General features: G+C 34.2%; 1 protein-coding gene across 2 annotated transcripts in view; it reads left to right on the plus strand.

Moving 5' to 3' along the window:
- Positions 1-11,489: 11,489 nt before the first annotated feature.
- Positions 11,490-25,838, plus strand: part of LOC123562440 (uncharacterized) — a 45,562-nt gene continuing 31,213 nt past the window's right edge. The window contains exons 1-6 of one of the 2 annotated variants that reach the window (XM_053537474.1): positions 11,490-11,709; positions 14,315-14,383; positions 16,454-16,554; positions 20,671-20,766; positions 21,440-21,550; positions 23,308-23,458. In XM_053537474.1, coding sequence (XP_053393449.1) covers positions 11,627-11,709; positions 14,315-14,383; positions 16,454-16,554; positions 20,671-20,766; positions 21,440-21,550; positions 23,308-23,458 — 611 coding nt within the window. In that variant the 5' untranslated portion in view covers positions 11,490-11,626. The remainder of the gene's footprint in view (positions 11,710-14,314; positions 14,384-16,453; positions 16,555-20,670; positions 20,767-21,439; positions 21,551-23,307; positions 23,459-25,838) is intronic. The other variant, XM_053537475.1, reaches the window with a different exon arrangement.

A 25,838-nucleotide genomic window follows, 5' to 3' on the forward strand; every position in this document is an offset into this window, starting at 1 on the left:
TTGTATAATATGCAAATAAACTAATACAATTATCATAACTGGATGGATGTTCTCGAACGTAGGGTATTTGTATTATTATGTCTTCCCTCAGAATTGTGTATCATAGCCCTATTTCGTTTTACATCGTCTCACTAAAGTACATCAAGTAAACAATCAATAGCCTGCAGGAAATTATTTTATTACTACATTTCGAACGCTTTGTAATTTTTCTTTCTGTGTTACTTGTTACCAAACCCCGTGCAGACAAGCGTTCTAATACGGTGTTCTGTTTGGACCTTCGATATTTCTATTTCTGAACCCCATATCTCGAAAGTCGAAATCACAAAACTACGATGATAAAAGTCGAAAATACGATAGTGAAAATCGAAATCACGATAGTGAAACACTCGAAACTACGATGGTGAAGGTCGAAATCACGAAACCTCGATGATAAAAACGCGATATAATTTCGTGTTTACATCATCGTGCTCTCGACTTTCGTCATCGTAGTTTCGTGTTTTCGCCATCGTGATTTCGGCTTTTACCATCGTAGTTTCGACTTTTACCATCGTGGTTTCGACTTTCCTCAACGTACTTTCGTGATTTCTACGATGATAAAAGTCGAATGTAGAAAGCACGATGATGAAAGTCGAAACTTTGATGTTGAAAGTCGAAACTACGATGATGAAAGTCGAAAGTACGATGGTAAAAGTCGAAACCACGATGGTGAAAATGCAAAAAGATATCGCGTTTTCATCATCGTGGTTTCGTGATTTCGACTTTCATCATCGTAGTATCGTGTTTCCGCCATCGTGATTTCGACTTTCACCATCGTGGTTTCGACTTTCATCATCCTACTTTCGTGATTTCGACTTTTGAGGTTGTGGATTTAGCAAAACAAATCTGGATGGCCCACATCTAACATATAACATCCTGCATTTGTCTTTCCTTGTCTTTTTTTTTCCTTTTCTTTTTTTTTTCTTTTTTGCAAATTCTACATAATGATTATCATGTCAAAAATATATGTTAACTGTATGGGCTTATTAAATATATCACCTTTGTTGTTTCTAGACTTAAACGAGATGCTTTTTTACCATTTATAATGAAATTCCATCCACTTTCTGTGCTATAATAACAGAAACCTGTATATTTGTAGCTGAAACTAGATGTCATGTTTTCTAGTACTGAAAACAAAACCACAAAAAAAAAAACAACAACAAACGACTTGACATGTTAAAAAAATAACAACAATTATATATTTTACGACATCTTCTAAATTAATCTACTGTAGATGAAATGAAGCAGAAAATATACAATGCTTTTACACTTGCAATACATTATTCTATTTGACACAATATGTATCATGATTATACCAATGCCCGGTCTATAAATAAGTGTTAAGGTAATTAATTGTTACAGATAGAAATAGTACAAAACTTGACATCACGCGCTCTTCAGACTCGAATCCTAATTGCCTGCATTTTCATAACTGCGAATTCATAACTGCAGCACATGTCAATTGACAAACAGGCTACACAGTGTCAGAAAAAAAAGCCCTTTTAATACAGGCAAGAGCGAATGCCTATGTAAAACCACCGATTTGTTGTTTTTGTTAGCCAGTTGGACTGCTTCTTACATGTTGCACTTAAGAATGGCTCGAACCAATAGCGGAGAGGTACAAATATGATCCGAAGCGGACGTGATATAAATTTGTTGGTCACAGCAGCCCATTTACTATGAATTTTTAAAAAATTGTTATTATTACTGTTATCATTATTATTATTATTATTATCATTATTTTTTTTTTTAATTTAGTGCCTGATTATTGATCGGGAAAAGTGCTGAAAATAGGTTCCTGATTAACATCTTTTATATCAAGTTAAGACTTTCTTTACCTTTTTCCTGCCTTTTACTTTTTACCTTTAATTCATTGTACCTGATGTTTCCCATATAATTATATTTCAATGTATCTGTTGCAATCTGAAATAGACATTACAACGATTTCGTAATATGGAAAATTTGCAACCTATTCACACCACCACATCATCATCCTCATATTCTCATAATGTCGTCATCATCATCATATCATCATTATCATAATCATCATCATTTCATAATCACCATAACCATATCATTATCATTATACCACAATATCATCCTTATATCATACCGTCATGTTATCATCATATCACCATACCGTTACAGCATTATCATGTCATTATCATTATCATATCATTATTACATACTAATATCATCGTTATCATATCACGCACAATATATCTTAAAAAGTAAGAACTTCAATATGTACTGATGAGTATTTTTGTAAGGTTATTGTTTAATCTTATTATTACATTGAAGTGTTTACATCTTAATATTTTTATTTGATTAATGTCAATCCTCTTTTAACCTTTACCCTGCTAAATAACTATAATGGCCTGGTCTTTCATTCAATTTGCGCAGTACCATTCATTATTCGAAGGGTTGTTCACTGAAAATGTACTGACTGAATAGCGAAGAGTGCAGACCAATATAAACCTGCGCATCCGTACAGGCTGACCTTGGTCTCCGCTGGCCGCAAAGGCTGAAACCCTTGCCACAAGCAGGTTTAAGGTTAAATAAAATCCTAAGCTGCAGTTTGATGACCTCTAATTGAGGTAATTTAATAGAACAATACCTCCTTGTGCTCTCTTGAAACCACGTAAGATACCTCTCAGTGTGAAACAAAAATAAAAATTCTTTTCTTTCCGGCTGTACTAAAAACACCTCTTGGTTGAAATGATAATTGTCCTCAAGGTCAACAACAGGCTAACATTTTGTTTCAATTGACGTCTGCTTTATGATTGTGTTCAAGTATACTCGTATGGTAATTAAGCACTATCACATATCTCCTATTTATTATTCCTAATATAAATGCCCAATGCAAATTTCCCAATATCTCATGCGCAAAATCGTCCTTTTTTTTTTCAATTTCTGCGCATGTGATATGATCCATAATTTATATCACATGCGCAACAGCGCGATTTTGATTTTCTGCGCGTGTGATATAATTTTTATCATATCTCCTGTTGAGAGATTGATTAAAAGACTGAGACGATAAATTTTCAGAAGATGCGCTTATATATTCTTTAGGATTAAATTACTTTTCGTGTTTTCATGCATGTATGAACCCTGTCAATTTTCTTTTTTTATTGATTTGCTTTCCGTGTCAAAAATTTCGAAAACAACTTTTTATCAAATATTGAATCGAAACTATAATCATCGGATTGGAAATGATCTAACTAAGAAAATGAGTGCTCACACTTACATATTTCGTTTACAAATAAGAAATCACCGTTTTTTTTTTTTCGAACTCTACGTTGAAATATGCGCATAAATATAGGGGTCAGAGATATGTAAACGTTTCGACTTAATTGCTCGAAAAAAGTTTTATTACACAGAAAAGTCGCCACAATTTCTAAGTGCTACCAAGTAAAGACTCCTTAATTCTTCACATTTTGGTTAGTAATTAGTTTTTTTAATGTTAAATAAATCATTTAAATCATTATGTTGATTTTCCAGTATATGTTTTGACCTTTATATTTTCCGGTATGATAAAATAAATATTGTATTCCTGAGAGGGTGATATGAAAAGTATTCACCCCTCGAACTATGAATATAGACCTCGGCTGGCGCCTCGGTCGATATTCATATATCTCGCGGTGAACATTTTTCATATCACCCTCTCAAGAATGCATATTTATGATATAAAGTGTTGGTCCATAATGTGTGTTTTACGACCAGTCTATATTCAATATAATTTTTATGTTTACTGGGCTAATAAGTAAAAACTGAAAATAAAACTGCAAATTAATTCCTGATGTCAGGTAATAAAACACTTATTTATGGCTTGCCGGTCAAAAGTCAAGACTGCAGCGCTTGGTTCTTCGAACCCCGGGCAATTTTTGTGATTATCGGCCGGCAAGTCATTCGAAAAGAGTATACTAAATGCTGCCTATACGTAACATTTGCATAACAAAATGCATTATTCTTTTTAAAATTTTGATATAAAAATCTTACTCTGGATCTTCTAGTGCCTTTTAGAGAACACGTTTAAACAGTTACGTAATTTATATAATCTTACTGTGATAACAATAAGAAAAAAAAGAAAGAAAGAAAGAAAGAAAATAGAAAAACTGAAAGAATTTAAGGGTCTAATATTGATGCTTAAAATATGCCCTGATCATCATTTCTAAATAGAATTCCTCTGATGTAAAGTAAGACAAAACAATGTCTGGTCTAACACGATGAAGTATGGGTAAGTGTGAGATAAGTTATCGCGGATGAAAATCGAATCCTTGACAGGAAACGCAGCCAAAGCAATATTGCACCAAGCAGGACATTAAACGAATGAGAAGCAGAATTAAACAAATATTTTGTTTCTGTCATGACTTTTCTGCAATGTCGTGGAATTCGCTTGTTTGTAACTTATAGACATTATGACATTTCAAAATTGGACTATGGCAGTAAACTCAATATAATGACATCATAACATAGCTCAATTTTGTTGAAATTTTACTACGTTATTCAAAACTTGAATAAATTATTGCTAAATGTGTGAGCAATTTAAAAATATACGTGTACATAAACAGGTTTATTTTTTTTAAACTTTGTTAATTTTATACAGAAGTTGATGTGTAATCAATAAACCGCTTTTGGCCATACACATAAACGGACAAATGAGCCATGCCATGGGAAAAATAACATAGTGGCTTTGCGACCAGCATGGATTCAGACCAGCCTGCGCGTCCGCGCAGTCTGGTCAGGATCCGTGCTGTTCGCTTTAAAAGACTATTGCAATTAGAGAAACCGTTGGCAATCATTTTTGTTTTGTTGGGTTTAACGTCGCACCGACACATTTTAGGTCATATGGCGACTTTCCAGCTTTAATGGTGGAGGCAGAGCCCCAGCTGCCCATCCGTGCATTATTTCATCACGAGCGGGCACCTGGGTAGAACCACCGACCTTCCGTAAGCCAGCTGGATGGCTTCCTCACATGAAGAATTCAACGCCCCGAGTGAGGCTCGAACCCACATCGATTAGGGGCAAATGATTTGAAGTCAGCGACCGTAACCACTCGGCCACGGAGGCCCCTACAGCGAACAGCATGGATCCTGACCAGACTGCGCGGATGCGCAGGCTGATCTGGATCCATGCTGGTTACAAACCCACTATGTTGGTTTTCTCATGGCGCGGCTCATATGAATTTTATTATCACTCTTTGCGACAACGTTTTTATCAAGCCACTTGCATAAGTCCCAGATCACACATTTGGAAATTATGCTGGCTTACAAATATATTAGATAAGTTTTGTTAGTTTGTTTGTTTTGGGTTTAACGCCGTTTTTCAACAGTATTCCAGTCATGTAACGGCGGACAGTTAACCTAACCAGTGTTCCTGGATTCTGTACCAGTACAAACCTGTTCTTCGCAAGTAACTGCCAACTTCCCCACATGAATCAGAGGTGGAGGACTAATGATTTCAGACACAATGTCGTTTATCAAATAGTCATGGAGAACATACGCCCCGCCCGAGGATCGAACTCACGACCCCGAGATAAGTTATCTTATATATTTGTTATACATTTATATATTTGTTAGCCGGAATAATTAAAAATATGTAATCTAAGAGTTGTGCAAGTGATTTGATAAAGGCCCCGGGCCGAAACGTTGTCGCATAGAATGATGATAAAGCTATAAAAACAATCCGTATGGATATTTATTCAATATATTAATAAATCTAATTAAACTAATCATTTCAAAAACTTATTTACTAACAGAGAAGACAGCCTAGTCTGAGGGCTCCTGTGTTCAATTTCCGGCCGTGTCATACCAAAAACGTGAAAAATGGTACAAGTGAGCTTGCTTTGTGCTCAGCATTAAAAGGGCAACAGACGTCTCTTCTCTCATATTAAGAGCAGACGCAGTGGTCCGGAGGATATTATTATTATTATTATTATTATTATACCAGATTTATATAGCGCCCCTTTCATGATAAACACGTTCAAAGGCGCTTTACATATAGCAAACGCAACCACACAGGGCGCGAAATTCATCCTCTACTAGTACAGACACAGAGCGATCTGACCAGAGGGACAGAGTGAGATAAAGCCCCCCCCCCCCCCCCCCCACACACACCCCTAGAACAGACAGAGAGAACTTTTTAGATACAGACGTGTCCGGCTGACTTAGCCTAGCTCTTTGCAAATAGACAGTCTGGTTCTTTAACGTGCCCGGTGTATAGCACCGATACACGCGAAGCCGTCTTTCCTGGGAAGAACCAGTACAGGCCTCTAGTTAGGTGGGAGACACTCAAAAGCATCTCAGAAATTTCCAGTGCCTGGACCGGGATTCAATCCCCGAACCTCTGGATTGACAGTCAAGCGTGTTACCACTAGACCACCGGCCCACGGGTACACAGTCTAACTAGGAATCCAGAGTTCTTGAGTTTGAGCCCCCGTTCCTCTAATTTAGTTATAAATATTTGGATAAGAGTCCCGTGTATGGGTACTTTTAACTTTAAACCTGGCACGCTTAAGAGCCAGGGAAGCGTATAGAATTGGAGTGTCTTCTATATCTTGAACTATCCTCCCATTTAAACGTTACTGCAGTACTAACTAGTCTTCGTCTGGCTATTCCATTTATACACTAAGTGTAAAGTATTTAAATAAGGTTGATCGTAGTAAAAAAGGACATTTATTGAACAATTAATGAATAAGCACTTACAGATATAACGTAAAAAGTACTTAGTGATTGTGGGCTTATACGAAATCTACATCTACGACATTTTACTAACACAAGTACAAAAACACATTTTTATAACTTATCACGAACATACAGTAAATTAATAATTTACAATGAAAGAAAATAGCGTGGATAAATAATTCAAAACATTTGAACTCGCTACTAAAATATTAAATATGCTGCGGAACTCTACAATTGAATGTCTATTATAAAAATAGTAGGTTTCTTCGTAATTGACAGAAAAAAAAGGTTTACGGAATTTGATCGCACATATCATTGCCATTGAACAGTATAAATTTGAATGAGCTGTCGCACGTACGATTACGTCAAATCCGCTCATCATTCTTACATAAACTATTGACTAAAGCTAGTTTGGTTGCTCATAAGTATCTTTAACATTTGAGCAACCAAACAAATGCTATAATTATTTTCTTTGAAAATGCCGCGTAAACACTATAAACTTGAATTCCGAAATGCAGTTGATTGTTGTGTATAAAGCGTTGTTTGAGATGAGTGCGTTATCCTGTTACTTCAAAGAAAAATAGTGTTGCTTAAAATTGCGAAAATCAAAAATGAAATTCAACATGGGCCGGAACTGATGTCAAGCTGATTTTCTCTTAAAATATTTTTTTAAAATTATGTTTATTTTAGTAACTTTAAAGGTCTGACTCGTCCAAATATCTTGATTTGAGTTTTTAAGGGGAAATGGGACAGTTGCGTTGGTTTTTTATAAAGGCAAAGAAGGAGAAACTTTAACTAGCGGGGGGAATTTTCTTAAACTTTGCATGATCATAGATCATCATATTAGAAACAAATTTATGAAAAAAAAGAATGGGGGTCCCCATGCTACTTTTTGAGTTATCTGCCCCTGAATGGGAGTTTTTTGCTCTTTTAGGTCTTTTTCAAGGGCAGATAACTCAATGTAATGGTTAGTTACACTTCATTTGATTTCAGATTAGTGGTTGTTACTTTATTTCATGCAACTGTACAAAATTTGCTGGAATTCTAGGTGACGGATTTTATTCTATAGTCGCTTACGCAAACAAATTTCTTCCAATTATGCCCCTTTTTTCAAGAAAAAAGCAGTATGTTTACTCAATGGAACACAGCAAAAATTCTGTTTGATAGAATGGTTTAAAACTTTGCATAATGACTGGAAATGTAATAACAAAAAATAATGTGAAATGAAATAAGGTATCCGTATACTAAATTTTGAGTTATCTGCCCTTGAAAATGACCTAAAAGAGCAAAAATCTCGCATTCAGGTGCAGATAACTCAAAAAGTAGCACCGGGACCCCCAGATGTTTTTGCATAAATTTGTTTCTAATAGGGTGCTCTATGATCATGCAAAGTTTAAGAAAATTCTCCCCGCTAGTTAAATTTTTTCCTTCTTTGCCTATGTAAAAAACCAACACAACTGTGGCATTTCCCCTTGTCATAGTTTTAACGGTTATGATCTCTTAATTAAGGTTTCAACAGAAAAAGGTTTAATAGTAGTATTTTCATATTCTGATTATAAAGGTGGGCATTTCTCAGAACTTATCATAATTTATCTCGTCCTTTCTGTTAATTTCATTTTTAACGTCTTTATATGGAGAGGGGAGATGGGTGGGGGGAGATGCTGTTGACTGCAGCTGTCAACTTTAGGGGAGGGGGTGGGTTCCAGGCGGGTCGAGATTTGGAAGGTGAGGAAGGATGGTCGGGGAGATATGACTTTCGACACAGTGGTCTCTATGCGAAAATTCTGGATTTGCAAACTAAATCCGGAGACTGTTCAACCCTGAAGAGACGACAGTATGAAAATCAGTTTAAAGTGTACTATAAAGATTTGTGATGACTTAAAATTTATTTTTAAGGACACTTGGAAATAACTTGACCTGTATTCATGAACGATTAAAGCCTGAAACTTAAGACTTATGCTCAATTTTCTTTCAGCTCCGGCGCTGTTGATTCAGCACAGAGAGTAAAGAAACTGTGTGAATATCCATTCCATAAACAAAGTTATCACAACGTGTATATTTGCCATTCTTAACTCTTATCATGCTGGACATGACTGATTCTGCCTTTGCGACCAGTGTAGATCATGATCAGCACTGTTCGCCATTTAGTCAGTATTTTTTTTACAAGCACCCCTTTTAACAGTTAATGGTACTGTACAACAGGGTATGGGTTAAACGTTGATAAATACGGATCTTAGACCAATAAACTATTAATAAAACTTCATTGTCTTCGTCTAAGCACCACAAGTAACGGGTCTCAAATCGAACATTTGTTCTGATGAAATACTGACCATTAAATATATGTGTATATTTGCACAGCGTCCAAATAACTGGCTCTGTACGCACGGCGTTCCTTTAGGACATACACGTGTTCCCTGTATGCACGGCGTTCCTTTAGGACATACAAGTGTTCCCTGTATAAACACAAAGCGCAAAGCTTGAAGCTACTGTGAATATACTGGTGCTTCGCGTTGATATAGGAAACACGCGCTGACCCTAAGAGGAAGCAATATTTTCTTACAAACTGGAAAGTTTGTTCTTCATGAAAGTATGGTGGCTGTTAAACACTTAATTGTCTTTCCCACAGGTTATTTCATAATACGTGCCTACGAGTTAAAGTGGTGATGGTTTCATTCGCGGTTTTGAAGGGTTTCAAGAAATTTTAAAGTTTCATTGTTTGGCCGATTGTTTGATTGTCCATGTAATTATTTTCCGTGTTTTTATTTTCCCGCTTTCGTAATTTTCAAGTGTTTTTAAAGAAATTAATATTCAAGAGGTGTTTTTCGCGGTTTTAAAAGTGTTTCAAGATAGTTTCCATTTCGGTTTCAGTTTCTATTACACAATGTATTTTAAAAAATGATAATTTTCCGTGCATTTTATCCGCAGTCACCGCAGTCATTACAGTTTTTCATATACAGCAAAACTAAAGGCCACTATCGTGAAATGAAAAAGTTTTTTTTTTTTTTTTTTTTTTTGTTTTTTTTTTTTGTTGACAGTTATGTCTCTCAACAGATGATGTTTAGATGTAGCTTTTATAGAACTGGTATTTATAAGAAGGCGGTCTTTCGCACACGTTCGACTGTATATGATTCTAAAATGGTTATTTTACATAAAAGGCGTGCTAGAAAAACAGTTCTTTTCCTAGCGGTTCTTTATCCTAAAGCATCCATTAGAAATTATAGGAGTGATTGCAACATCGCTGGCACAATAAGAATACAACATAAATACTTAGTCTATATGCTAATTTTACACTTTGACAAAGACTCCATCACACATTTTCCGCGTTAATTTGAAAGTAATACAGAACAAGGTAACGTTTTCTCAAATAAACCTGTTAGTATTCACACAGGTCCAGTATCATCTCTTTGGTAAAGTATGCAAGTTTAAACGAACTTAAAGAATTTTGTTTTGGCTTAATGATGTCACTATCTATTTGCGACTGTTGGAATTAAAAATACAAAGGTGTCGGCATCATATGCATTTGTTCCTCGTCATGTAACGTTAATTTCATTGTAAAATTGTGTAGAGTTATATTTCTTTATGTTTCACATGCATGCACTACATCATTAAGCAGTTCAAGCATTCTATAAATAACTGCTGTGTTAATGAATTTCGAGTAAATATTGATGTTATCAAGTACCCCACCGCACGTACCCATCAGCAGTAACTCTGTGAATTCATTTAATATGTTTTACGAATCCCCTATGAATGTTATTTTCTTGTTTCTGACTTTGAGATACACATGTTTGGTGTTCAACCCCCTTTAACCCTTTAATGCCGATCACTTTGCTTTAGAAATATGTATTAGAAATTCTATGTTCTGAGTTTTGACACCTATGTTCTGAGTTTTGACACCCAACGCTTTTTGACAGATGGTTAAATACTAAATGTAGTCTACTAATACCAGAAATCTTAAAATATCTTTTATTTCTGTTTTTTTTTCTTATACTTAGTATACTAAGAATGGGCAATACAACATATGTTACCCGGAAACGGCCACAATACATAACAGACGTCACTTCAAAATTCCACATGCAATATCTCAAAAATGTGCCACGGTATTTTGAGGACTTTTGTTTCTGCGTTTCATTTTCTTACATACTACTTATTCCGCACCAAAAAGTTAATGTTGGAATTATGTCAACCCCAAAAGTTATTATGACCAGCTAAATATGCAATTAATTGAATGTTCACGGGACATTTATTATAATAGAACTATTCAAACAATACTATATATTATAAATATATACTCACAAGCGGGTATACAAAGTGTTAGTTGTCAGATTCTATTCTGAAAGGAACAAGTGCGTATATACATTAAGAGATGTTGTTTTCTAAACTATATGAGACAATCTCGAAAGTACGGATAATTGATTAAGTGCTTAGTTAGGTACATAGACAAAATTTCCCTTGCGTCCTATAATGGTACATTTTTTTTTTATACAGACCAAATATTTAAAGTAAGACGCAAACGCGTTCACTTACAGGGGACTATTTCGTTGTTTCCAAATAATGACATGCATTTTCTGTCAGAATTTTCTTAGGAGAAAGTCGTTCACTTATAAAACGATGTTTGCCAGTTTTTCCTACGTGCTTTGCCAGTAGTAACAAAATATCATCGCAGTTATAGCGAAACTATGCGTATTCAGTTGCGTGCTTGAATCTGCAGTTTTCAAACTCTTATTTCAAGTGCCCACTTGAGAAGCAAATGTGCTCATAACTTACTTGGCCCTGCATACATATATATTTGATAAAATCGTCCGTCCAAAGCGTTTTCAGCCATTTCATTGTCTACCGAGTATATTAAAATGTAGATACTATAAAATGTTTGAGTGAAATATACAAAATTAGGAAAAAGGAAAAAGAAAATGAAACAAATTACCCTTTTCGCAATTGTGCTGGTGATATTTATTGTTGTGCTGACTTTTGAAGACGTAAAGGCTTGGAGAGGGTGAGTTTTAAAACAATTTACAAACTTTTAAGTTTTGATTTCTACTTTGTCATATTTATATTTTCATTTTTTAAATATGTTAGAGAAAGCAACTATATTCGGAAACGAAGAAGTACAATAATCATTTAAATGTTTATAACTATAAACAGAAGTAAATAAAGGTATTAAATATTGTAAACAAATTTACGCCATATTCACAGTGGTCTCAAATATAACACACTTTTGTAACATGCAATTTAAATGAGAAAATGATGAACAAAGAATGTTTCCAGCCGTATCTTTACACTGGTAGGTATAATCTCACGATGCTTCCGCCTCTTTCAAAACTGAATCAACGGCACTTTTTTTTTAAATTTTTAACAATAGTTATTCGCTTATTTCTCTCTTCCCCCCCCCCCCCCCCCCCCCCCCTCCCCACCCCACGGTGCAAATGGGTGGTGGAGTAATAAACGACAAATAGAGTCGAATGTGTAGAAAAAGTACGCTGATAAATCTTGAATATATCTATTATGTTTTGAACATTAGTTAAAACAGTATACACAGTGAATGTATGCACTCATTGTGCTTGCATGATCGCATTTTGATATATATTAATCATCATGCAAGCACTATGAGTTATATATATATATATAACAATATATATATATATATATATATATCCATTATATATTTAGCCTTTTTTTCAAACTGGTAAATAGATCGGCAAAAGTCATCGAGCGAATTGTTGGGCTGGTGGATTGATAAGCTGTATCAAAACCATCTTGTTTTTATAACTTAATTTTAGAGTTATATATTTGAATGAAACTTACCGCCCCAATAGCCTAGTGGTAGAGTGTCCGTTTTGAGTGCAGGAGGTCTGGGGTTCGATCACCAACCGCGCCATGCCAAAGACGTGAAAAAATGGTACTGGTGGCTCCCTTGCTTGGCACTCAGCATTGATAAACACAGGTGGATACCTAGTTTGTCGCACAAGAGCATTGTAGCTCGACGTAAAATGAAGCTTATCTTTACCTTTACCTTAAGCCAGCAGGTAGCTGATCGTCAGACAAGAGTTGTGACTGCATTAAAAAGCTGTAGAATTATGCAACAAAATAGAAAAAGAAAACACTGTCTGCTCATTAATATAAACTGATTAACTAAGTAATTAAAACTAATTTTATACTGCTACAGTTTAATACATGCAATTGTTTTAAGTACTCTCAGTTCTACATGCATACAAAATTGTGTGTATATATAAAGCAATGATGCAGCTTTGCATTAATCATGTTTAACTGTGCGTTAAATTTAAGGAATTTATATCCAAATACTAGGTTTTGTTAATTCAAATTATGTAAGGTTTTGCTAACGTTTTGTTAACTTATGATGCGTAAGGTTTTGTTAACTCGTTTTTATCATATAACTGGGTGGACAATCATAGATTAATTTGTTTATCTTCAATTTGTTCATCCATCTTAAAGCTATATTTCACCTACTGTAATGAGGTTAAATATACAAAAGTATGATAATGCCAAAAATCCGAAAATTGAATGTCCGACAATTCTATCTATTTCGATATCCCTTTGCAATAGCTTCAAACTATTAATACGCTCACGTGACATTTACTCACAATTGCCATTCCTAAGAGCAGTAAATACGAAACGAGAAAGGCTTATGGTTGTAATGAATCAATACAATACAAAATTATTTGCCATTTTTTTGTAAAGATTTAAATGAACGTTGATATGGTATTGAGGGTAATAGAAAATGTTTGTATTTTACTTAGCTTTTTCTAAAGCATTTAAAAGCATGCATAGCAAATAACGAACACAACAAATAAATGTCAAAAACACTGACTGAAAATGAATATCATGTTACACTAAGACACACGGGTGAAATTTACTTATATTATTGTTACGGACGTTCTTCATTACGAAATTTCTTATGCAAAGTGCTTAAAATAGTGTTAGATAGATAGATAGATTTATTTCTGCATACAATGTACAATTTCATGGCACCATATATATTGTTTACCAATTATAGTGCAGAAAGCGAACAATACCTTCACATTACACTATATCACAGGCCTTAAATAACAATAGACATACAGACTGAGTGATAAATTTCTTTTATGTATCTATACTTTCAACGAACGAACCTTATACCTATGGAACGCTATTGATATCCAAATGTCATATTATTATGTATCTGATTATTATAACAATATGCCTTGACACACCTTAACACATGGTTAACATTAACATTGTTATAATAATTAGCTAGGTAATGTCTAAATGATGTGGCTACGAAAGAATACAAAACAACCAGAAGCAAAACATATTGAAATAAACCGCATTTAATCGCATACATTACTTTTTTCATTATCAGGATTCTAAACAATTTAAGTGCGTTATACAATGATCTGTTTTTATTTCAGAAGTAATTCATAAACTAGACATTCAGTACAGTTTATTTTGGATTTGTCCAGTTACTTTTTTAAATATGTTAAAGTCACTAATATTATTAAATACCTTTTCTGACTTAAATTCAGGGGGATATATGACCTTTTACCGGTTATTTAAAGTATATATTTACATGTTACAAGCAGGAAATTGTCTTTGAATTTCAGAAATTATTATAAGATAAGAATAAGCAGAGAGTTAAGAAAAGAATATTGTGCTTGCTGGTACTGGCAGTGGTGAGTAAAGTTTTACTTGCGTTAATTTAATGAAAAATATCTTTGAAACTTTTTAATAATTGAATGTATCGTTAAATGTTTAATTTTACAATTATCTCCTGCAATGATGTGTTCCAATCAATATTTCAGCCAGTCAGGGCCATACAGCAAATATGGTTTGTTCAAAGTTTGTCCACTGATAAAAAGAACACATTTTACAAAAAAAAAAAAAAAAACGAAAAAAAAAAAAAAAAAACACACACACACACACACCAAAAACAGCAAAAAAAGCAACTTGAAATTAGAAAAGGAATTAAATTAAAGCTCTGTTCAGAGACATTTCTATTGCCATGAAAATTCATTATCATCTGAAATATTTCAACCAATCCCGCTGACCATTTGATAGATGTACGACGACCTACAGATGCGTTTAATAATCGTGTACATATAACTATGCATTTATTACATAAATGTTTGCCAACCTTTAGACCAGCTTTCAGTTACTTCTACAAAAATCTGATATACGAAGGTATGAAATCGGTGTTCGGTGGGAAACATCACACACTGTGATAAAGTTTGAGACTAGAAAACTGAATTTATGATCTATGCGATAAATAGTTAATCGGTATTAATAAAACAATCACTGGAAACGTTATCATCCTATTCATCTACGTTACATAATACCCAAAAGCTTGCTCTATGAAACTCTAGTTTGCTCTAATAAACCTCTCAGTTTGCTCTATAAAAACCCACAGTTCACTCAATCTTTGAGAATTAGTTTCGACACTCACCCGCACGCACACACACACACGCACACGCACACGCACACATGCACGCACACACGCACACACACACACACACACACACACACACACAAGCGCGCGTGTGATGCATCATTAATTATATATTTGAAAGCATCTGGAAACTTCTAAAACAACTTATAATTGCCTATTTTAAAGACAAATTAAAAGATAGAGCAGGTATGAAAACACCACAGAATGTTGTAGTTATGTCACTACAGTCCCTGTACTGCACCCCGACAAGGTGCAAATGTGTCTTCTATGGATGCTTTGCAAAAGGAAATGTGTTTTCGGAATACAAAAATTGCCTGATGAATATCTTTTAAGCAGTTGTACATTAACGATGTGTCAAGATAGAAAACAATTTTTTTAAATTGTTTATGTTAATTTAGGTAATGATACAACCATTTTCTTATATTTATTAACAAATGTTTTCATCTAAATTACATCTAGAGGATGACAAAGTGTTTTGAAATGAATGTATGATCAAAATTACTAGTGTAAGAGTGTTTTAAGAAAAAAGCGTATTAGAATTTATTATAATGAACATTTAAGAACAATAAAGGCCGTCTAATGACTTACAGACCAATTAACCACGAATTATCGTTGATGTTTAAATATTTAATCACTCGAGTTAGCGTTCTCTGGTTCAGTTCCTGTGCACCGTGGTAAATCAGACGATAAACAACGAAAAAGACCGTTATTATTTGTTAAATACAAGAACATGAAAAGTCAGCTCAATACATTCGCTGTTTAAAGTCTAAATGATATATTCTAGTCTGAATTAAATGTATTTTTGGTAATGCTGGTTGCACCGTGAAAAAATTATGACACCACACTACTATCTTGTTTATAAAGTTTTTTTACAAATTTAAGTTGAAGTACTTAGCGCGTACGCTAGGCTGAAGAACAGACTTCATTCGAATATTTCATTTTCAAAATCTGTACAAAATATATAGCGCGCAAAGAAATAGATGTCTTTTCAAACACACGATCACTGGCGTACTTCTGGAATGGAAAAGTACATTTTACGTGCTGTGACATACATTTTTCCATCTCGAGGCGAGCTGTTTTCGATCAATGATTTCTTAGAATTTGTGGTATATAAGATAATGACAAAGTTACATAGAAGTTACATAGAAATGCAATACAAATATTATGTACATTTTATATGTTTGAAACTGAGTGTGCATTAATCAAATGTTGTCAGACTTAGCCCTGTTCGTATTTCAAAATGATTACAACGATGAAAATACAGTTTGTCTGCAGTAAAAAGTATATTCAATTACAGGGGATGCTCTTACACTAGGTGGTACTGGAAAACTGAATATTACTTTTACAGTCAATGTAGACCTGGATGGACACACAATGGTGACGAAAACTGTAACATACGTACGTTTTCTTTTTGTTGTTTTGTTTTAATTGACGCAAAATCAGTTTATTAAGTACTAGTATCATATTTGTTGCAAATACAATAGGATCTTAAGCTACAAACGCAAATATACACAAGAAGTCAATAATTTTATTGAAAGGTCCTTGGTAAAAATATGTAAACAACACGTCTAAAGGATATGTATTTAGTAATTAGAAAAGTATTCACTAATGCAAGGTAACACCTATAAAATCCAATCTTATGAGAGTGACAACATTGATACAAGTCATAACGTGCTTGTATTGTTTATTTGAATGACATTTCATGAATACATGTTGTATTAAGAAAAACACTCAACAATGTCAACAAAATTCCACATATATTCGTAAATGCATACGGAGAGTTCCCCGTCAGAAGTCAAAAACTCATTTGGCAACGCTTGTTTTCATGCTTTAATTTAGTTACGCGAAAAGAGAGAACAATACGAGGGATGATAATTTTTATTACAATGTTTTTGTTTCTTTGTCCAAGAGCGGGTATTTACCTTAAGTAATTTTCGGCACAAGGTAAATACTACTCCCTCTGAAATAAACAAACAGATATATTGTGAATTATCCAAAGCATCTAAACAACCTATGTAGTTTTTTTTATTAATTTATTTTCTTTTTATGTGATGGTAGAACCTATTGTACACAGCAATCAGACTAGTTGAATAAATATCTTCATGTAAAATATTCCTACCCGCATCAGCACAAAATCACAACCTCTCCAATTACAAAAATATAGAGCCAAATGTGTATTAAGCAGCCCACAAATTAGATAAAATGTTACAGAAAACACCATGATGAGTTACGCGACGTAATATTTCATAATAAAATACTGAAATATGTCCAATAAATCCTTTTGTATGTTTTGAAATTAATCTTACTGGTACAGTAGTACAAAACTTGTGATCATGCTGCCTTCAGGCTCGAATCCATAAAGCCCGCAATTGTATAGCTGCGTACTAAAACTGCAGCAGATGTCAACTGAAAAATATTAGAAACAATTTTATAATACTGGCAAGAGTCACCGATTTGTTGTTTTTGTAAGCCAGCTAGGTTGCTTTTTACATATGCGCTGAACATGTCCCTTAACTTGGCTCGAACCCAAAGCGGAGGGAAACAAGTAACACGAAGCACTCGTCATTATCTGTCAGTCACGGCGGACTATTTAATATGCTTTTTTTTTCAGATTATCATAATTATTATTATAATTGATATCATATTATTTTTTATTAAGTGCCTGAAAATCAATCGAGAAAAGAGCTGAAAAATAACTACTGATACACAGCTTTAATATCAAAACCTTTTACCTTACCTGTAATTCGTTTTACCTGATATTTCCCCCTAATTTCTTGGTATCAACCGTAACCTGAAATCCTTAATAATTAGAAGACATACGATAAAATATCGGTAATATGGAAATTTATCAAAAAATTTATTCACAACCTACTCAGATCAGTAACTGATCATCATCATCATTATTTTGTTATCATCTCATATCAACACAACAACCATCATCATTATCATCATCATATCGTCATCAATATCATTCCCCCATATAAACATATCACCATATAATCAACATCAAATTATCATCATCATCATCATCATCATCATCATCTCAGCGTAATCATTATTAAACAATATTACCATCATGATATAATATCATCTTCATCATATCATCTCCACATAATCACATCAGCAGCATATAATCATTTCATAAAATAATAATCAGATCAGCATCATATCATACCATCATCATCATCATCATAATATCATCATTATCGTCCTGTCATCATCTTCATACCATTATAAACATCACATATTCTATATCATCAAACTGGAATCATCATTAAACCATCATATAATCATGATATCATGTTATCATCATAATCATCATCATTATACAAACACATCAACAGCACGTCAGTGTGATTTCATCATATTAAATTATAATTATGTCACCACAATGTCGTACTTTCATCATCATCATACCACCATCATCAACGTTTCATAAACATTGTATATCAATTAACATATCATCCTCATATCATCATCGTCGTCGTCTTAAAAATTTATCACCATTACACACAAGCTCACGTTACGATGGTTGCAATTGAAAACTAAATAAATCTTTGATAATTGTTATCAAGGTCGCCAGCATTATTGTTTATTTGTTATGAAATGTATCTTGGTAACGTGACAAATGTCAGTATTCTTGCATAAAAACTACTTTTGTAACTGGATCTACCCATGTATTAATGGAAGAATAATCGTGTATCAACAAGGCGATTCGCATGCTTTTAACATGTGATTTTTTTTTTAAATGCTTTGCCAGGGATTAATATCTACTCCTGTGCAGATAGGACAACTGGTATCTACGTCGTGTTTCTTCCATAATAACCTCTTTTTATAGCTTAAAACCTATAGTATGTTTAGCTGTATTGGTTAGCGAACCGAGGCGCACTGCCCTCTCCCCTAATGTACTTACTTGCTTGCTTCTCCCTTTGTTTAATCTCTTTTGAACTCTGCGTCGGGTCAATTTTTATCGATTTCCGAGAATGTGAATATATTGAATCGCGTGTAACTTGTACGATTGCTTGTTTATAGGAATCATATTAATGTTTATCTAATTTCTCACAGAATTCATATAAATCTTGAGAACTTGTTAGTACGTCTGTACTTCTCCTTATTCGAAATAAGTGTTCGTACTCAAAATGATTCGAATGTGAAATCATTATTCTTGAAATTGTGTTCCTGTTTACCGAATTTTAAAATGATATCAAAAATATGAGTACTGTAAAATCATTTAATTTTGTGGGTATGAAATTTCGTGGTTTTGGTCAAAACAGCAATTTCGTGGGGATATGAATTCGCGGATTTCAATTTTTGAACATAAAATGAATCGGATTTTTACTTGTTCGTTGAAATTAAATTTCGTGGGTTGACTCAACCACGAAATCCATGAAAATTAGGCCCCCACGAAATTTAATGATCTCACAGTATTGTTATGTTTGTAAATGCAAAAATAAAAAAGAATCGTACAAAAACTTCAATGCATGCTTTTTGTTAGTGCTGTTGATTTGCGGGCCCCAGTTATGGATATTTAAAACATGTTAACCGTTTCCAAAAACAACAGAATGGTAAATGAAAATTGTACCGAAACGTTTAGTCATTACATATAAAAAGTTATATGTAGTCTTCACCTCATGTTTTTATGCAAGAATAGCGATAATACACGTTCGTTTGTGTGTTGACGTCTGCGGAAGCCCTTTAGATATGTTTGTGACCGAAGCCGTGGGCTTCTGCAGACGTTAACGCACAAAGAAAAACGTGTACTATCTCTAAAAGCAGGCATGTGCATAGAGATAGAATTCTGCAAACGCCGAACAACCAATGTTTCTCTGTTACGAAATAAAATTTGTAATTTGAAACAAACAAAAACAGCTTACATAAAAGCTTATCTGTATTTCCTTATCTCACAATACCATCTTACCAACGCAACAGCTGAATTTCCATACCTCAAGGAAGCCATTATGCAGTAATTTTTCTATCGATATTGTTCGGACGGTTTAAGTTGGCAAACTTGATCATCAGTGGTAATACATTCACGAACCTCTCGTGTATTTTGCCGCCAAGTGTGTAGATTTATAAAATTACGTTTTTAAAACGTAAAACAGAATGCAACTGATTTTGTATACCAGCGGATAAGTCATTAATGAGGAACTGAAAACATATTGCCACCAAAAAATAACATTCTACAACAGACTATGAATGCATTTGTAAATATATCTAACATAATCAGATCTTTGTTTTTCAGTCTTGACATTTGACCTCATAACATTGAATATAATAAACTGTCACTGGTTGTAGACGCAGATGGAAATTGTATACCCTATTTTACGTATTACAGAATTATAGATAATTTAAAAGCATACTTTCTTTGTACCACTCTTTCCTATAGTAGCATATTCAAACAAAGCGCGGGAATAAACGTCCGTAAACAGAAAGTTGCCACATGACGTATGATTGTGTCGGTGCCATATTTAAACCCAGCAAAAACACAACAAACTCAATATTTTTTCGTTAAAGCTGTTTGCAGGCCAACATGCCAAAATGGTGGAACATGTATAAGTCCAAATACGTGTAAATGTCCAAGTACGTCTCGTGGACCTGTATGTGGTGATTGTAAGTTGTTTCACTTACGAAAAAATGAATAGCAGAACCACATCTTAATATATCAAAAGAATACGATTGGGTTATACCCTCGAGGGCGTAGCTCGAGTGAATTATGAACGCCGCGTATAACCAATTCATATTTTTGAGATATATTAGATATCGGTTCTCCTATATATTATTTCGACTCTAACATGTCTTTTATGTAAACAAGTAGATAAACTAATGAAGCACTATTTCATGGGGAATGTATGGCGCCATATATAGTACGACGGTTTAACGTGTAAGCGGCGCCACAATATTTCATACTTATACGAGTTTTAGTAACCACTGGGCTGACATTGACAAATGAAAAAATGAACAATTAATTTTTAAGAATCTTTTATCTAAAAGTATTTATAATCTTATTTATTTCACTTACGAACCCAACTATTTAACTGTTTTGTTATTCCACTGAAATAACAGTCAATTCATTTTACGCCAACTTGTAAAGACTTTTTAGTTGAGACATAGCATATTTTGTATGTAGACTGTTTCGAAATTTAGAACATGAATATTCCACATAGGTTTAAATACTTTTAAAATTGATGAATATTTTTAATGAACCATTTGAAAATAATTTTCTTTTCAACCGATCATTAATTCATGTTAGATTTAAGCCATCAAAAATGTATACTTATTTTAGTAACGTGTTCATACCAGCTTCCATGTTATCCTGGAGATTGCACAGGCGGTACAGACTGTACATGTGAGCCAGGCTTTATCAGTCAGAATCGATCAGACGGTTGCATCATATGTAAGTTTTCTTTCCTTTGGTTTCCGTATTGTTACTATCTTTTAGGAACCGTTTTGCTACTATCTTAAAACAAATGAATGAAGGTTCCCTAACTGCTGCTCTCTTTTAATAATGGCTAATGGCTTCCGGATTGCTACTGTCTTTTAACAAATGATTTAAGGTTTTAGAATTGCTTCTCTCTTTTAATAAAAGGATTAAGGATCTCTATTAATATAAATGGTTTAAATATATGTTTTCATTTTGCTACTTTCTTGTAATAAACCTGTAACTACTCTCTTAACAAATGGTTTAAAGTTTAATACAATCAGTATTTCTATTCGCCGGAAACCTATTCTAAAGCGTCCACATGTAAAATGTGTGACTTTCCACAAATCGCTTAACTAAATTGATGGTGCGGAAAGGCAAAAGGGGTATTGTTATTCTTCCTTTCCTCGGCATATCTCCAAAGCTATTGCAGACATTTTGTTAAAGGCACTGGTCTCCAGATCATACGATAAAAATAGGTATCAGGAAATTAATGCTATATTTCTTAAGAATACTTTGAAACTTAATTACTGACAGACTATATGTTATGGAAACACATGAGAGTTATGTGTTTTTACCAATTTCGCAATGAGAACCGATTATAAATGTCTATATTTCACGCGTTAATTAAAACACATAATCCTCTGTCTGTGGCGGTATTGGTAAAGACAGCAGAAATGATTTTATTGCCTCGTCGGCCTTGGTTCGACTCTTTTGTCCGGAGAATAACTGCAAAACAATTGAAGATAACGGAATCTATGAGGAAAAGTGTAGTATCCAAGAGAGTTCAAAATTCTACATTGCATACTTTTTAAAATGTATCCCTTCAAAACGTTTGTCGAGAGCATAACTCCAAAACCATTAGAGCAACTTTGTTGTTCAAACAATGACAGTGGTTACGGAGAGGAAGTGCCGCATACAATTACTTTAACTCAACTTTACTCACTTTTTGAATTATCTCCCTTTAGTCAAATATACCTGTGCGAGCCATCAGACTAAATTTTTGCAGAGATTTTATTCAGACTGCGTACAAAGACGGAGGATATTGACGAAGGACAATGTAAAAACCCATATAGTTTTGTCCGTACTTACTTTTTGTATTACCTTTCTTTATTTGATTTACTCGTTACACCGATGTTTGGAGCAGAACTCTAAAATTATGAGGAATTTTTTATACTTTATGCAATGACTGAGGCTGCCTTCAAAGGCAGTGCAGTGCACAAGGACCATAACTGTCCTTTGCTTACTGCTTGTATCTCCCTTTGATAAATTTACCTTTCTAAGGCATAACAAGTGCTGACGGAATTTTTTTTTGAAGCTGCATACACAGATGGGTGACATTGTGGAAATGTGCAGTGTACAAGAACTATAACTGTACTTTTCGTACTTTTTTACTTATCTCTTTTTTGGTTAATTTACTAGAAACTTTAAAACGGCACTTATTTAAACTTTGCATGTGTAGAAATGAACAAGTTCAGAATCGTAGTGTGTATAAACAATAACTTTTGCATACATACTGAACACAGCAGTGCTTGATAACACTCTTTTCTTCTGTTACATATTTTTTATTATTTCAAAATATTTCCACTTCTGAAACAACTTTTATATGAAATCTTTTCCGAGGTACTGTTAATATAGATATAGTGCACTACCAGAAAATAAAATCATCTGCTATCTAATACAGTATGTGCGTTTTAAACTTTGAAGAACAATTCTAGCATATTTTACTGCAGTTGATTCATCGCACACCAAGCTACGCCCGATCGTTGGTAAAAGTAACGTTACACTATCCCATATTAGAAGAGCCGACAACAGAGTAGATTTCATGTTCATACTAGAAGGTCTTGAAGAAAAGGATCCTGGAAAGCTGGAAATCATTTGGAGGTAGAATATAAGCCAAATACAAGTTTCTTTATATTTTTCATATATACTTGTGACAGTTTTACATTATCTCGGAAATGACTGAAAGACTTAAGAGCTACTCAGACAAATGCTGGAATAACATTCTCCTCCGCAAGACAAAACTATAAGTGTATGGAAGGCAGATATGTATGGATAAATACTTAACTAAGAGGCTCGGTTGTCAAGAACAATCTCAATAAATACTCACTGCATGTGACTTTGTAGAACAGTAGTTTATTTATATCTGGGTGTCATACAATATAAAACAGCCAAAAAGAAATGTGACTTTGTGGAAAAGTAGTTTATTTATATCTGGGTGTCATACAATATAAAACAGCCAAAAAGACTCTCTCATGTTAGATTCAAGCAAAACAAAATTCTGATTCAAAGTCAAGATGTCGTCAAAATAAAGACACAAACACACCTATTCGTTTCGATTCGATTTTGATCGCTACATTCAGAAAAATGAGTTTTAGCCTTTATTGAATGTTATTGCCGAATTTGCGAAGTTCGAACGAGTTTTTCGAACAACGCCAGTGTATTCGTGTTTTTTTTGTGAATGACGTCTGATCTAATCACAGACAGTTTTGGTTAGGACACCCCACCCTCCTCCACCACCCCGCCCATGCCAACTGTTAGCAAGTATTTTCCAGCATTATAACACGTACTGAGCCTAAATGACTATCACGAGCTTTGTTACAATTTCAGCTTTGTTTTAAAAAATTACGCTCAACGCTCTTTGAAAATAAAGATGGGCATCTGTGAAATTGAAACTGCGAACATTTTTTTTGAGCTGGAACCTCGCTTTGTACCGTGGAGTCATAAACCAGGTACCAAAACTCTTACGACTATATTAAAGTCCAATTTTGGTAGCCGCCTACCATATGCGCAGTTACTGTACAAAACATGGAAGTGTTCCATCGCTGGTCAAGTAAAATTCATCGATTGACAATTATTGATTTCTCATCGGAACCTGAATGTCAATTGTCAGGACCGGTGTCATTTGAAAGAATGTTTGCAGAACCGTCGATTGATTCCAGGGATTCATAGGTAGGTACTATTCTAAAACTAAATCGACTCTTGTTTCCTAGTATCAATTTCACAGATGCCAATCTTTACTGTTAAAGAGAACTAACTGTAAAATGTGCATTTTTAAAACATGCTAGAATTGTAGCAAAATCCGTTTCATGATCGTCACCTATGCTCAGTACGTGTTATAATTGTTAAACTTATTGACTTACAGTTGGCAGGGACAGGGAAGGAATGGGGGTCCTGGCTCCAAATGTTTGGGATCTAGAATGAATGACTCCTTTGATATTAATGCATTAGTGTTGCTTTACGGAAAAAAAAGTTTTGTTTGTCTACTGTCGAGTTGCACGGTAGTTTAAACCCGACTTTATGAACATGTTATGAATCTTAAAACTTTCATATTATTTTCCAACAAGTCATTTGATTAAATGGGGTAAAGGCAAGTGGTTACACTGTCAGCGGTTTTAGGGTTCGAGCCCAGATGAAGGACATATGATAGTCTTGAGACATGACTAGCTAAAAACGAGGTCAATCAACTGACACACGTCTTATTACGTGGGTGCATAACTAAACTATATGTAAGAAAAAGCTCTACAATTTTCGTTATTATTTTATTTTAATGCTTGGCATGAAAATTTCCATCATGACTGGTAATTGATTAAGATAAAATGTTAAATATTAAATTTGATTTGCTCCGACGTCGGTCGCAAAAAGTTCAACGTTATGTTAAATTTTCGCCAGTCAAATACAATATACTGCACACTGATGTATTAAACTTAATATTAATCAGCCTATCTTTTCGTTTAAGCCATGTCACGTGCACCGACAACGGTTACACGAGCTCAGCTCCTGAGTTTGTATAGTTTGCTACTGCAACCTGCACTTCCTGTGCTACGTATTACATGAGTGTGTTTTCATCTGAATCCTTCGAACTAGATGATCGAACGTTAGCAAAACAGTCACAGTGTAAAATTAATTCCTCGTTTGTTTAAGAAGGATCTCATTCCAGCCATGATGAAGCTTTGGGTCATCTTGATTCCTGAAATTATAAATCAAACGCACAGACAACAGGGAGTGGTGGGTTGGGAAATTAATTTTTTAAGGATAATCGTGAAATAATATGCCCTCTACCTTCTCTCTGAGTTCCACAAACGTAAAAGGCCCGAGAATGGAAAAGTTCCTGCTTATATAGTGCGCTAAAAATAGCTCGCAGACTCAAAGACAACTGACTTGCTAGTGGTACTAGAATTATACGGTATTATACAATATGTCTGCTAGTAGCTGACTATGTGGAAAATAAATGGGTTTAATCTCTAACGATTAAACTAGTTAT

Source organism: Mercenaria mercenaria, chromosome 2, assembly GCF_021730395.1.
Source record: "Mercenaria mercenaria strain notata chromosome 2, MADL_Memer_1, whole genome shotgun sequence".
Taxonomy (NCBI): Eukaryota; Metazoa; Mollusca; class Bivalvia; order Venerida; family Veneridae; genus Mercenaria; species Mercenaria mercenaria.